The sequence below is a fragment of the Chinchilla lanigera genome, unplaced genomic scaffold, assembly GCF_000276665.1.
Source record: "Chinchilla lanigera isolate Chin_1 unplaced genomic scaffold, ChiLan1.0 scaffold00029, whole genome shotgun sequence".
In the NCBI taxonomy this organism is placed as follows: domain Eukaryota; kingdom Metazoa; phylum Chordata; class Mammalia; order Rodentia; family Chinchillidae; genus Chinchilla; species Chinchilla lanigera.
The window spans coordinates 19,564,973-19,578,711 of NW_004955430.1; the positions used below are offsets into that span (position 1 = coordinate 19,564,973).

Here is a 13,739-nt window from a genome sequence, read left to right on the forward strand (position 1 = left end):
AAAATATCTCCCGAGTGTAGTATTCTGCTGATCACTTTTATCTCTTGAGTATCATCACATAATTTCCTTTGCAGATCTTTCTCCCATTCTTCTACTTTATCTTTCAATTTCCAAGATGATGTCTTCACCCATAACGCAAGACTCTTCATGTACCATAAAAGGCATTCACCTGTGCAGTTATAGTCAATCTCCTTCTTTGGAGTTAGTGAGTTCAAGACCAGGAACATTTCTGAGCAGCAGTAGCATGACAGTCACCGTGTCTTGTATACTCAGAATGGTTACAGAATGAGTGAGTTGTACTTCCAGTTATTTGTCATGGTGCCTAGCCTAGACTGGGAGACAACACATGTAAGCAGAAAGCCCTTGCTTGGAATTCTAATTCATGTACTATTTGACATTTGGAAAATTGCCAAACCATTGTAATCTATTTCTTCATTAATATTACCTTTTAGAGATGCACTAACATGTGAGATATGATAAGTCAATTGCTTGACATTTTATCTGGAACACGGTAAGCACTCAGTAACTGCTAAGTGGGTTCCACTGTTACTTCTCAACACAGGCTACATGAAATCAATACTTATAATGTAAATATTTCTACCATTGCACCGATCTGAGAGGCTAAGTATGCAGAGTGGTGACTTTCAAACAGTATACACAAGAACCACTTGGAAAGCTCACACATTGAGGATTTCCTCTAGATTCGAATTAAGCAGGTATGTGATCTAGATCTGTGATTGTGAACCTTGTAGAGCTTTCAGAGATACAAACAGTCCACAGCAGTACACACGCCCTAGGTTCACCACTACTGATTGAAATCTAAAATGCAGGCCAAAAGTCTCGTGTATTTGAAGAAGTGTCTTTGGGAATGTGATTGGATCGTGGGGCCACTACATTTATCAGTGGATCAATCAATAAGTTCCTAGCTGAATGTGCTATTAAGAGGGAGGGCCTACGTAGAGGAAGATACACCTTCAGAAGGTGTATCTCTCATCCAGGCTCCTTCTTACTGCTTCCTGGCTGCCATGGGTTGAGTGCTATGCCTTGGCTTCTGATGCAGTAACAGATTCAGGGTACATCCTGAGCACTGAGGTTTTTAAAACCTTCCCAGGTGATTTTAATTGGGAAGTTAAGGCACAGAACCAGATGAATGTCAGTGGAGCATTGCATTTTAAGTTTGCTTCTCAGAGTGGCAGCATCTGTCACAGGGAAATTATTAGAATTGCACAAACTCAGACCCCACACAGATCTAACTGAACAGATGTGCTTTTTCAAAAAATTTAATTGCCATGTCAAAATTACATAGATTTATAGGTTATAATGTGACATTTTGACACACATTGTATACCATGAATGAATGAGAGTAATTCATATATATGTAATCTCAAACATGTATTTTTTATGTTGGGAACATTCAAAAGACTCTCTTCTAGCTACTTTGAAATATACAGTAAATTATTGCTAGATAATAAGTACAGCCATCTTGCTGTGCTTTGGATCACCAGACCTTAATCCTCCAATCTAACTATACATGTAACCAGTAACAATTTTGTAACCAGTAACCATTAATCAGCTTTTCTCTATCTCTTCCTCCCTCCTATGCTTAGTGGTCTCTAGTGAGTACTACGCCACTCTCTGTTTCTATGAGAATAACTTTTATAGCTTCCACAAATGAAAGGAAATATGTAATTGCTGTCTTCCTATACCTGGTTTATATTTTTCTCCTGATCCATTAACACTGTCACAAATGGAAGGATTTCATTCTTTTTTATGGCTGGATAATATGCAATAGTATTTTAAACAAGATTCTTCTGAAGGATTCCTGTACCCCTTAAAGTCTGCCACACCTTGAAACAGAACCCTGCCCCTCAGCTCACATTAGCAGTGTTTCCAGATCTCACCTTTCTCCCAAGGCTTCTGCTTCCCAAGATACTGGGCTTTAGGACAACATAAAGATCTCACCACCTGTGCCTGCTCCCCAAAGAGAGCAGTTTTTACCCCCCATATTGCAGCCACGATCCTCAGGAGCTTTCTTTCTTTGTCCCCAGCCTTTTCTCCCCTACTTCCCAGACTCAGCCTTCCACCCATTTATTTATTAGTGCCACGGCTTCATATTCTGATTCAGCTAAAGAGAGGAGGCAGGATCAATATCTTAGTAAGATACAAAAAAAAAAATGAAACTCTTCTTTGAAAAAATGTTAGCACCTGATTTCTCCCTAAATTACCCTAACACACAGATGTGTTGAGATGGTATTAAAATAGAATCCATAGCCACTACAGGCTGGAAAGTGAAAAGTAACATGGAAGGGATGCCTAATGATTTGGAAAAAGAAAAAGATCCAACTGCATTAGTGAAAAATTATGAGGTGTCTATGACCAGAGAAAGCTGAAATGTGCTAATTGAATGCCCTCAGATGCCATTATCAGTGCGGCCCCTCCGGAGGCAGCACCACAAGCACATCGGAGTGAAGCCGGCAGTAAGAGCACAGAGAACTGCCTAAGAGAGTGGGCTGCTACGGTGCTGTGATGCACAAGTCGGGGGGCGGTGTGCCCTGAGCATGTGGGTTCACCAGGAGGCCTCTACGAATGAGGAGATCACTTCAGGGTCAGTATGACATTGTGTTGGAAACTCAAACTGGAGATAGGCTTTGCTGCGTGAGGAAGCAATAAAAGCTATGTGAAGAATATGCGCATGTGTACAGGCACTGCGTACACACACCGGTGTGCAGACAGCAGACACATACACACACTCCAAATCACAGCTCCACACTACTATTTAAGAATGTGAATTTTATTAAGCTCCTAAGGGTCACTTGACACATATTAAAGCTTGAGGAGAATTTTGGTAAACCATTGGTGTACAACTTGAGCTGCATGCAAGAATCACTCAAGGATTTCAATTTGCGGCATGTTTTGAGAGCCAACGATCTGAAGTATGAGATAAATATGCATGTTTAAAGCAGTACAGTTCATGATGGCTAAAATCAGGAAGCAGACATATGTTCACCAACAGATGAATGGATGAAGAACAGGTACTTATACACAGTGGAGTACTACTCTGCTATAAAAAAGAATAAATTTGAATATTTTTTGAGAAAATAGATGCACCATGAAACCATAATGTTAAATGAAATCAATTAGACACACAAGTTTAAATACTACATGGTTTCTCTTATATAAAAATTTCCACTGCACTCAGATCTTACATCCAAAGTATAAATAAATTAAACAGCAAAATAAAAAGACAGATAAAAGGAAACAGGGAGATAGAGCTTTTGCAAAAGGGAAGAGGGCCAAGAGATGGAGGAGGGAGGGGAGAGGAGAGGAAGGGGATGTGATACAAATTAAGATGCATTCTGTACATGCACCAAATGCTTACAATGAAAATAGTCACTGTGTATCGCAAACATGTACTAATAAAAAAGTAACAGTAAAAAACTCCAAAAAATCTGCCCAAAGACTTAGAATTAATGATCAACTTCAGTAATGTAGCAGGGCACCAAATCAACACACAAAAATCAATAGCATTCCTATACACTGATATTGAACCAGGGAAAAAGAAATTAGGAAAAATTACTCTCCACAACACCACCAAAAAAGCCTGCATACTTAAAAAATAACCTATCTAAGGAAGTAAAAGACCTCACAATGAAAACCACAACTGGACATTAGAGAAATGCAAATTAAAACAACACTGAAGTCCCATCTTAATCCAGAAAGAACAGCCATAGTCAAGAAATCAAACACAGTAATAACAAATGTTGGCAAGGCTGCAGGGAAAAAAGGAATCCTTCCACATTTTTGGTGGGAATGAATATTAGTAGGTCAAGTCACTATGAAAATCAGTATGGAGATTCCTCAAAACACTAAAACTAGAAATTCTATTTGGTCCAGCTACTCATTTTCTAGGTATCTTCCAAAAAGAGTTAATGACATTACCATCTTAGTTACTTTCTCTTGTTGCTGAGACAAAATACCTGATGCCCAGAATAAGGAGGAAAGGTTTATGTAGCTGAAAGTTTGTGGAGGTTTCAGTCCATACTCGGCTGGCTCCGAGGCAAGGTGGCACATGGCACAGGGCAACAGTTCATGGTAGTAGAAGACAGCAAGCAAGAGCAAAAGGGAGGAGTGGTGGCAAGCAGCCTCTTTCCCTCCCTTATATTGTATGCAAACTACCCGCCCCAGGGCAGGTGTAACACTCACATCCATAACTCCAAAATTGGACCATGAATCAAACATAAATTCTAAAAGCCTGCCCCGTGCCTGCATGTGGTTTTGGGGGGACACCCAGACACAAACCATAACAATTATATTATAGTAACATATACCTGCCCATGTTTATAGCAGTACAGTTCATAAAAGCTGTTATTTGTATCTAGACTTCCCTCCAAAGCCTTATGCAATTTTAGATTGGACTTTTTGGGAGGTAGCTAAATCCAGAGTTTGTGATTGATTCATGGTTTGGTGCTAGGACTAAGGGTGCTGGGATTAAGGGTGGGTGATTGCTGGGTCAGTCCACTGATTGAATTAGCACCACCCTAATCCTAGCAGTCTGGATAAGATAAAAGGGGCAGAAAGAGGCTTGTGTCCCCTTCCCTGGCTTGCTTTTCCTGTCTTCTTTTGTCATGAACTGTTTCTCCTCTGGGATGCCCCTCTGCCAAGCCACCCTTCCTGCCTCTGAGCTAGCTGCGTATGGACTGAAACTTCTACAAGCCATAAGCTAATAATCCTTTCCTCCTTTAACTTTGGGTATCAGGTATTTTGCCTCAGCAATGAGAAAAGCAACTAAGACAATAGCTAAATCATGGAAGTGGACTATATGTCCTTCAACACATGAATGGATAGAAAAAGTTGGTACATACTTACACAGAATGCAATACTACTCTGTCATAAAGAAAGATAAACTTGAGTCATTTGTAGAAAAGTGATGTATCTTGAGACCATTAATGTTAAATAAAATAAATCAGACACACAAGCTTAACTATTTGCATGGTTTCTTTTATATGAGAATCCCACATTATAATTAAAGACCAAAATAAAATATAGATAATAGGAAGTATGGAAGTAGGTCTTTTTCAAATGGGAAGGGGAGCGAGAGCTGAAGAAAGGGGAGGGAAAAGAGGATGATAAAAGGAATTAAGATGTGTTATGTACATGTACCAACTCCATAGCAGGAATGTAAGCATTATATATTGCAAACACTTACAAATAAAAAAAGAAAACCAAAAAACTGTATCCCTCCTCTTCTCAGATTGAGTCCTTCACCACTTCCAAAATGGGACATTGATACATAAGAAAAATAAGACTGCTGGCTGTTAGAAGATGCGGCTCATAACTGTTTTAAAGACTAATTTTATTCTGTTATAGTAATTATCAGCTTAGCTACAAGCTTCTTCAGACTACAAGCTCTGACTATTCTGTTTAACTTAAAACATTAGGCCAACTAACAGACTTACACCAAGTTAGGTGCTCAATGTTAATGAGGAATAATAAGTTACAGACAACAAATGAAAACTCAAGATTTTGGCCACTGTGGTACTTACTTTGTGTGTGCATTTCAATTGTTGAAGGCAATACAAGGATTATATCTCCCCAGCAAGATTTTATACTCTCAGAATATACAGAAATATTTCATTTTTCTACTCCCTCTTTCAACCAAATATACAACATTAGTGAACACAGTATGAATTGAAGTGCTTCAAATTTGATTACTGAATATCTTCAACTTTTTAGTCCAATACAAAGAATGATTTTACATGAAAATATCTGTTAGCCCACCCTCAGTAAAATATTCTGTCAATTTCATTTCTATTTAATGCTTAATTGATATATTAATGTACACCTTTTACTACTTCCTAAGAGGTTTCATTTAGAAGACAAAAAACTTTGCTAGTTAGTCAAAGATTTGTTCAAAGCACCAAGCTAAGTCTTGGAGGGTGAATGAGGGTGAATCCACAGGCAGAGGCAGCAGCCCATGTACAGAGATAATTATGAGATGATCAAAACAGTTTCATAACACAGGCAGGTAAAGTTACTTCCAAAAGGAAGAGGCTTTATCCAGGATGAAGTTTAGTCCTGGACTCGCACTATTACAATAAATGCAAATGTGGTGGTCAGTGTACTAGAGAAATATTCCAGAAAAAATAACAGGCAAGGAGATGAAGACCCTTTGCAAACTAAAGGTTAGGGAAAGAAGAGCAACAAGTTGATTCTTCCTGTCTCCAGAACCAAGTAGCAAAAAGATAAAGAGAGAATGAGCAGCATATATTTCACCCCTCAGTGTCTTTCATCAGACAGAGGAGCGCTTCACCTTGAGAGTGTGGGGTGCCTAACCAGCCATGACTGTTACTGTCATCACCGTCACTGCTGCTGCCACTTCCACCACAGGATGTCCAGGAAGCTGAGGTGGTAGAAAATATAAGGAAAGAGTAAGAATATGATATTTTCTCATCTTGCTCTGGCTCTTAGGGACCTCTCCTCTCCTTCAGATTGAAGATAAAGGATTTCCCTTGGAGCTTTCTTTCTCTGCACCTAATGCCTCATTTCACAGTCACTTCTGTTTGCAAACAAAAGCATTTGGCAAAATTTTGCTTCTGTTTGCAAACTCTATATCGGGCGACAAACACAACCAGGGCTGTCTTCCCCACACAAACACAGCCATCTTCCCCCAAATTGTAAAACAAATTAAGTTCACAAACTGAGGCACCACTGTACTTAGTTCCAGACTTCCACCTGTCTTTACATCTAAAGCAGGAAATACCAGAGGCAAGAGAAAGCTCAGTGTTCCTTCCAGTTCCGGTTCCTTCCACCAGCTGCCTGCTACCTTTTACCTTTAGACCCCTCAAAAAACTGCTCCAGGCATTAAATCTAGGGTTTTAACTGCATCTACTAAATCAGATAAAGAGGCATATATTTATTCCACTTTGACTAGACATCCCGAAAGGATAGGACATCCCAGAGAAGATATTTTAATTATTGCAATGAGACTGGCCATGTGACTAAACATGTCCAGGGAACATCTCACCAGATATTTGATAGTCATCAGACCTGTCATAGATATACCCAGCACTTGGTAAAAGAAAGAATAAAATTGTTTTATGAATGGTTTTTCAGCTTAATAGCTACATATGGCTAAATCATCATAAGGAACACTGACAGGTATTTTACCTTCAGTAATCAGTCCTACAGAGCTGGCAGGACAAAAAAAGATCAGTCTGAAAATACTCAAAATGTTTAATTACTGTTCAGAGTGGATGGTAAGGAAGAAAAGCTATACATCATAACTCTGGTTACCCACTTCATTGAATCACCAAAATAAAGGGAAGCCTTCAGCTCTGGCTTCAGATTAGGACAAGATGGGAACTTTATCAGACCCATGTTATTGTTGGAGGATTGATTTGAAAATAAAAGGCCTAAGTTTCAGCTGGTCCCAAACTATGCAGAATGTTACCCACACAAAGGCCCCATGTGCCAATGCAAATCTGGTAATTGGACACTTAATTACCCTATTCGAACACATAAATGAGGGGTGTTCCTGCAAGAAATCAGAGTCCACTCTTAAAACTTTGGCCCCAAGCAATGAATCCACACGCTATTGTCAACAGTTAAATTGATTAGAATCGTGTTTATTTCTGCTCGTGTTAGGCCACATGTATTTTCATTGGAGCCTGACGTCTATTGAGTTAAAAGCTTATTTTAAAAAACTATGTTATGCAGAAAACCTAGATAGTACTTGCCAACTATGTGCCAAGAATCCTTTCATTACATAGAGAATGCAAGGTCTGAGTAAAAAAGAAATATTCTTTGAAACTTCATATGCTTGGCCACATTCAGCAGTCTTACCGTCGTCAGAAAGACAGAAGGGCTTTTTAAAAGAATACCATACACAAAATTTCCAGCATGGCTTACTCTCTTGGTTAAATGACTCAGACATTGAATTTTCCCATTTCCCTAGGGCAGGTAAAGAGTGAATTTTCTCTGAATGTCTTCTAGCTAGACAGTATCCTAATAATGCCTTAGAGGAAAATGTTCTTTGATTTGGAAGCATGTATTGAGCGGGCCCATCTGGGATTCCTCCCCATGAATAGAAATGTCAAGGTTTGGCTGTTTGCTGATCTCTGATTATATACAGGCCTGGGTTCTAGTCCTGGCTCTAATTCAAATTTCCATGTACTACTGGGGACAGACTCAATTCCTTGAAGAATGGAGAAAGAAAAACAGAAAGCTTGCAAGGAGGGCCAGCAGCATCTGGAATGGATGTGGACATGAGAAGCCTGTGTCGAAGGTGGAAGAGGATGAGCAGCAAAAAGTGATCTTTATATTTTGTGATTTGAAAAATCAATAGCAAATTTATTTCTATCTTGGTCACTAGATGCTCAATAAGTATTTGTTAAGTGAATGACTGAATTATCACCACCATTGATTGAGTGCCTTGCCCAAGGAACACTGTGCAAGGACCTGAATTACTCAGAGAGAATGAGCTCTGAAATATAAGGGAATTGTTAAGAATTGCCCTTAAAGAATAAAAACTAACCATAGTGTAGAACTGAGTGAGCCAGAGTCAAGTGAAAAAAGAAAAAAAAAACAGTGTGAGGACAAAGGAACAAGATGACTTTAGATTCTTATATAGTGACAAGAAACCCACTGTACACCACATTCATAGAGAGGTATCTGTCCCAGGCTGGGACCCAGGGGCTCATGCTGCAGAATGATGGGACCTGGCTTGTCCCTACCATTGTGGTGAGCTCCTTAGCTCATAGGGTTATGCGCAGGATCAGGCTCACCAACACAGGGAGAATCAGACCCCTGCAGAATCAGGCCCGGATTCTAGCAACCCAGAAGCAGCATGTTTGACTTTATCACTTCTTGGTCCTTCTGGACTATGGGGCATCAGGAGTCTATAGTTTGGGCTTCATCTTTGTCCCTTATTGCTTATGTGCTGCATTTCATAAACACACACACACACACACACACACACACACACACACACACACAAATACATATATTGATCATATGCAGAAAGAAGAGAGAGAATTCATTTATGTTCTCCTTTCACATGCAAAACATAAATCTAATACATCTCTGCTTAAAAAAAAAAAAAACATGCTCCTGTTTAATCCAAGGTTAGTATTTTTAAAAATCCTTCTGCTAATGGGCAGAGTTATGTGTAAAAACGAGTAGCTTCAGAATGGAAATAAAGGAATGGCCCTGTCTTTCTTATTCATTATATAGTTGACTTCTTCATCACCTGTTCTCCCTCAGCAGAAAGTGGTTTTAAATCTTTCTCCTGATTTTCTTTTTCTTCCTTTTCTTCCTTTCTTTTCTTCTGAGAAGTTACAGGTGCTACTCTGGGGTTAATTGTGAGATTTTGAGAAGTGACTATTAGTTAAACATAGAAATAAGTGTTAGGAGATGCATTATCAGAGATTAAACACGTTAGCCAGACTTTGGTGATCAGAGGATAGAAAACTATTTTTTTCGCTGTTTAAACTCTATGAACCTCAGCTAGGTCCTCCTATTGGTTTTGAAGGAAAAAAGAAACAAAGGAATATTTATTAGATATCGAATAGATGCCGGGCTTATTAACCACATCATCTCATTTAACTTCACCACCTTGAGGTAGGCAGAATGTTGTTTGGTGAACGTAGGTGACTTGCATGAGTTCACCCAGTGAAGGAAAATCATCAGATGGAGTCTGCTGCAATCTTAAAACATTTCTGCAATATTGGTATTTTTCAAGCTGTTGGTCAGGAAGTGGAATTAATGTGTCATGACCAGAGATTTTTCAATTTAAAAACAGACCATGTTAGATTTGAAAATATACAGATATCATTTCCTGAAACTTTTGTTTTATGTAGTATACATAAAGTATATATATGTACAAAACTGTGTCATGATGAAAAAATCTATTTCTCCTTATGAATTTAGGTAAAAAACGTGAAAGCTACTCCAAATGCCTATGCTGCTATTTGACAATAAGAAATAATGTGCCATGGAGGTAAATAATAAATGAAATAATTTGTCTATTTAATTGTCAGTAGGGTAACTATGTCGCTTAAAATTCAACCCCAAACATTTTGGAGAATGAAAGAAAATTCTATTATTAAGAATGTAAGGTTAGTAGACATCGGGTTGCTCTGGGGAAAAGAAAAGCAGACATGCATTCTAATGAACATTACTATGGTCTGAATATGTGTGTCTCCCCCAGAACTTCTCATGTTCAAACCTAATCCCCAGTGTGATAGCATGAGGAGGTAAGACCTTCTGGAAGTGTGATTAAGTCACAATAGTGCAGTCCTCATGAGCGAGATTAGTTCTCTTGTAAAAGAAGCCCAAGAAGGCTTATTTGCCCATTCTGCCCTGTGAGGAGGCACTAGAAGGTTCAAGGCCCTTAGCAGGCTACCATCACTTTGCTCATGTATTCCCAAGTCCTCAAAACGAGGAGAAGTAAATTGATGTTGTTTATAATTTACCCAGACTCTAGAACTTTGTTACAGAAAGCCACAAGATTAAGACAAACATCTAATCCTCACCCCAATGAGCTTTACTATTTTAGCAATAAATTAACTAATAAAAAGCTTAAAACAAATCTAAGGGCATATATGCACATCTTTTACTCCAGAAAGAAAAATACAATTATTTTAGGCTACACATGTACATTTTCTCTAGCACACTATTAAAATTTTAACTCGTTGTGCACTTGCCCAAAGAATGTGTCCGCTATTCAGAGATAACACTTGCAGCACAAATGTCATTAATGTTTGTTAGTAACAAAATTATTGAAATATGAAGTGAGTGACTATGATATAAAAGGACAGGTTTCTTGTGGCAGGGCTAGACAAGGTACCACAGTTTTGTGCCCATAAGTCATTCTATGCAACACCCATTGCAGTGTAGACAGTACCAGGAGGATTTGTAAGTTTCACTTTTCCCTCTATTTTCACTACATTTTGCAGAATGCATTTGGTATTAGTTCTAAATACCAAAGTTCTAAGGAAATGGCTTGATGGCAATGCATGAAAAACCAAGTACCAGGTATCTTATACTGCTTGGAAACTTAGCTTTTCTATCTGTGAGCAAGTGCTTACTGATGTCCAGAGATTGTGTGGTCCTTCATAACACCATGCTCCTCCTCTTCTCCACTTTGATACTTTCAGGAAAAGAAGAAATGTCAGCTCATTTAAAGCACATGACTTTTTCACTGCCATGTCCCTTATAGTTCTTTTTCCTGAAATTTGTCATTTTAAGGATATATTTCTGACCTATATGCTAGTGCTGAAACACAAGAGATAGAAAGATGAATGAAAATGCTCTCTTCCCTCAAAGACTGTACATCAACATGGGAAATGGAGAAAGAGAGAGAGAGAGAGAGAGAGAGAGAGAGAGAGAGAGAGACAGAGACAGAGACAGAGACAGAGACAGAGACAGAGACAGAGACAGAGAGGGAGAGAGAAGCAATGATATGACACAAAGCTCTAATGAATGCAGAGAAATTTTTTGGAGATTCAGAATGCTAGAAAGACCATGCTAAGGAATGTCTGTGTGTGCCCCCCCTTCAAACACTGATGCCTGTGTTCACGGTGGTGGCACTTGAAAGGTGAGGCCTCTAGTAGATAAGCCACTGTAGAGTATGATGTCCTTGTGAATGGGATTGATACCTTTATAAAAAGAGATTGATACCTTTATAAAAAGACATAGGATCTTTCTGTTCACTCTCTGCCACGTGAGGATGTAATAACAAGAATGTGGTCATCTGAAAACCTGAGAGTGGAGCTTAATAAGTTACCACATCTGTGATAAGATGTTTTCAGTTCTTTTGGAAAAATACCCAGAAGGGAAATAGCTGGGTTGAATGAGACCTCTAGTCCTAGCTTACTGAGGAATCTCCAGACTGATTTCCACAGTGGTTTCACCAGTCTACACACCCACCAGCAGTGGAGAAGTGTCCCTTTTTCTAACAGCCTCACTAGCATTTGTTATGGGTTGATTTCTTGATGATAGCCATTCTTCCTGGGGTAAGATGGAATCTCAGTGTTGTTTTGATTTGCAATTCTCAAATGACTAATGATGTTGAACATTTTCTCATGTATTTATTTGCCATTTGTATTTCTTTATCTGAGAAGTGTGTATTCATCTCAGACTGGGTCTTTGAATTGGCGGGGTGTGATATATGTGCACCCATGTTTATAGCAGAGCAATTTGTAATAGCTAAATCATGGAAGCAACCCAAATTCCCATCAACTGAGGAATAGATAAAAAAAATGTGGTATTTTAATATAATGGAATATTACTCAGCTATAAAGAAAGATAAACTTGAGTTTTATCTATAAAGAAAGATAAAACTTTTATAGGTAAATGGACACACCTACAGACCATACTCATAAGTGAAATAAATCAGACCTTTATGTGTAAATACCTACTGTCTCACTAGTGTAAGAACCTGAAAGAATGAATAAAAGCTAGTAGGTACAATAGATATCGTAAAAGTTAAGGAAACCTCTGAGTGTTTTTTAACCTAAAAAGTCATAAGATGTCTATTTTTTATCAATCAAAAGAAAGATGTACGAAATCAATAAATGATTTCTACAGAAAACTTATCAGGCAAAATTTCCATCTTGATAGCCTCATGGTTCTTTCAAATACAACTACCTGGGGGAAAAGAAGGGCTTGTTCTGAAAATAAGCAGCATATTAGAAAATTTAGGAAAATATTATAAACCAAGGATATGAAACCATGCTGCTTACTTTCAAATATAAAAAGGGCAGGATTTCAAGCTTCTAATAGCATTTTAAGCTTAACATAAGAGAATAAAATGTGTATCATTGGCTTCAAAAGAGAATTGACCAACTTCACCTTAGCTCTGGTTAAATTAAATGAGATTCTTTTAATTTATTAATGCAGACTAGTGTGTTTGTTAGTATGTTTTCATTCTTTATCCTTAAAATAAAAAAAAAATTTAAAAATAATTACCACATCTGTTGGAGCCTTGATCTTGGACTTTCTACAAAACTCCAGATGAAGATGAAAAGCGTATGTATGGCTTAGTCTTGAAAGGACATGGCATGTTCTGAGACAGTAGAGGTTCTTACAAAGAAAAGCAGAACAGTATAGACTGGAATACAGATTGGTACCACCTTGTGACAAGTTTAGTGAGCTGTAATATGAAGCACAAGTATAATCACATAAGTAGCAGGCAACGATGACTCTAAGTGTGGAGTTAATTTATTTTATCTCATAGAAAGATATCTTCCTAGGAACATGGTTTGTGGGCTGTGACTGAAAATGCCTGTGATGAAATTTCAAAGAAGAGATGAGGGCTATAGTAGCAGGGGAGAGAAAACTGGATAGACAGGTGAGACTGCTTTGACCAATAGATTATGACTAAAGGCAAGCTACACTTGTCTCAGGTTTAGCCATTAAAGGGACTGACAGTCTCTGGCTTAGTCTCTTGGAGCACTCAGTTGCTACACAAGGAAACCCAACTGCACTGCACGCAGAAGCCATACATCCAGAATTCATGTGAGCAAAGCCATCATTTTTTTAAATTTTTTTTTTATTTTAGAAATAAAAGGAGGAAAATGCTAACAGACCAACAACATTTTACAAAATAGCATAGGATCAGCACAGACATTACAGAGTTACAAACAGAGTGGTAGGGAATTAACAATGCTTATTGTATTACATATTGATATCTTCAATGTAGTTTCTCATGAAAATGCACATAGACATACAAAGCTAAT

General features: G+C 38.3%; 1 protein-coding gene across 1 annotated transcript in view; it reads left to right on the top strand.

Annotated features, from left to right (window-relative positions):
- Positions 1-2,404: 2,404 nt before the first annotated feature.
- The window catches only part of Cmc1 (C-x(9)-C motif containing 1), a 232,046-nt gene continuing 220,711 nt past the window's right edge, over positions 2,405-13,739 (top strand). Inside the window, exon 1 of the mRNA XM_005387540.1 lies at positions 2,405-2,477. Within this exon, the coding sequence (XP_005387597.1) occupies positions 2,405-2,477 (73 nt within the window). The remainder of the gene's footprint in view (positions 2,478-13,739) is intronic.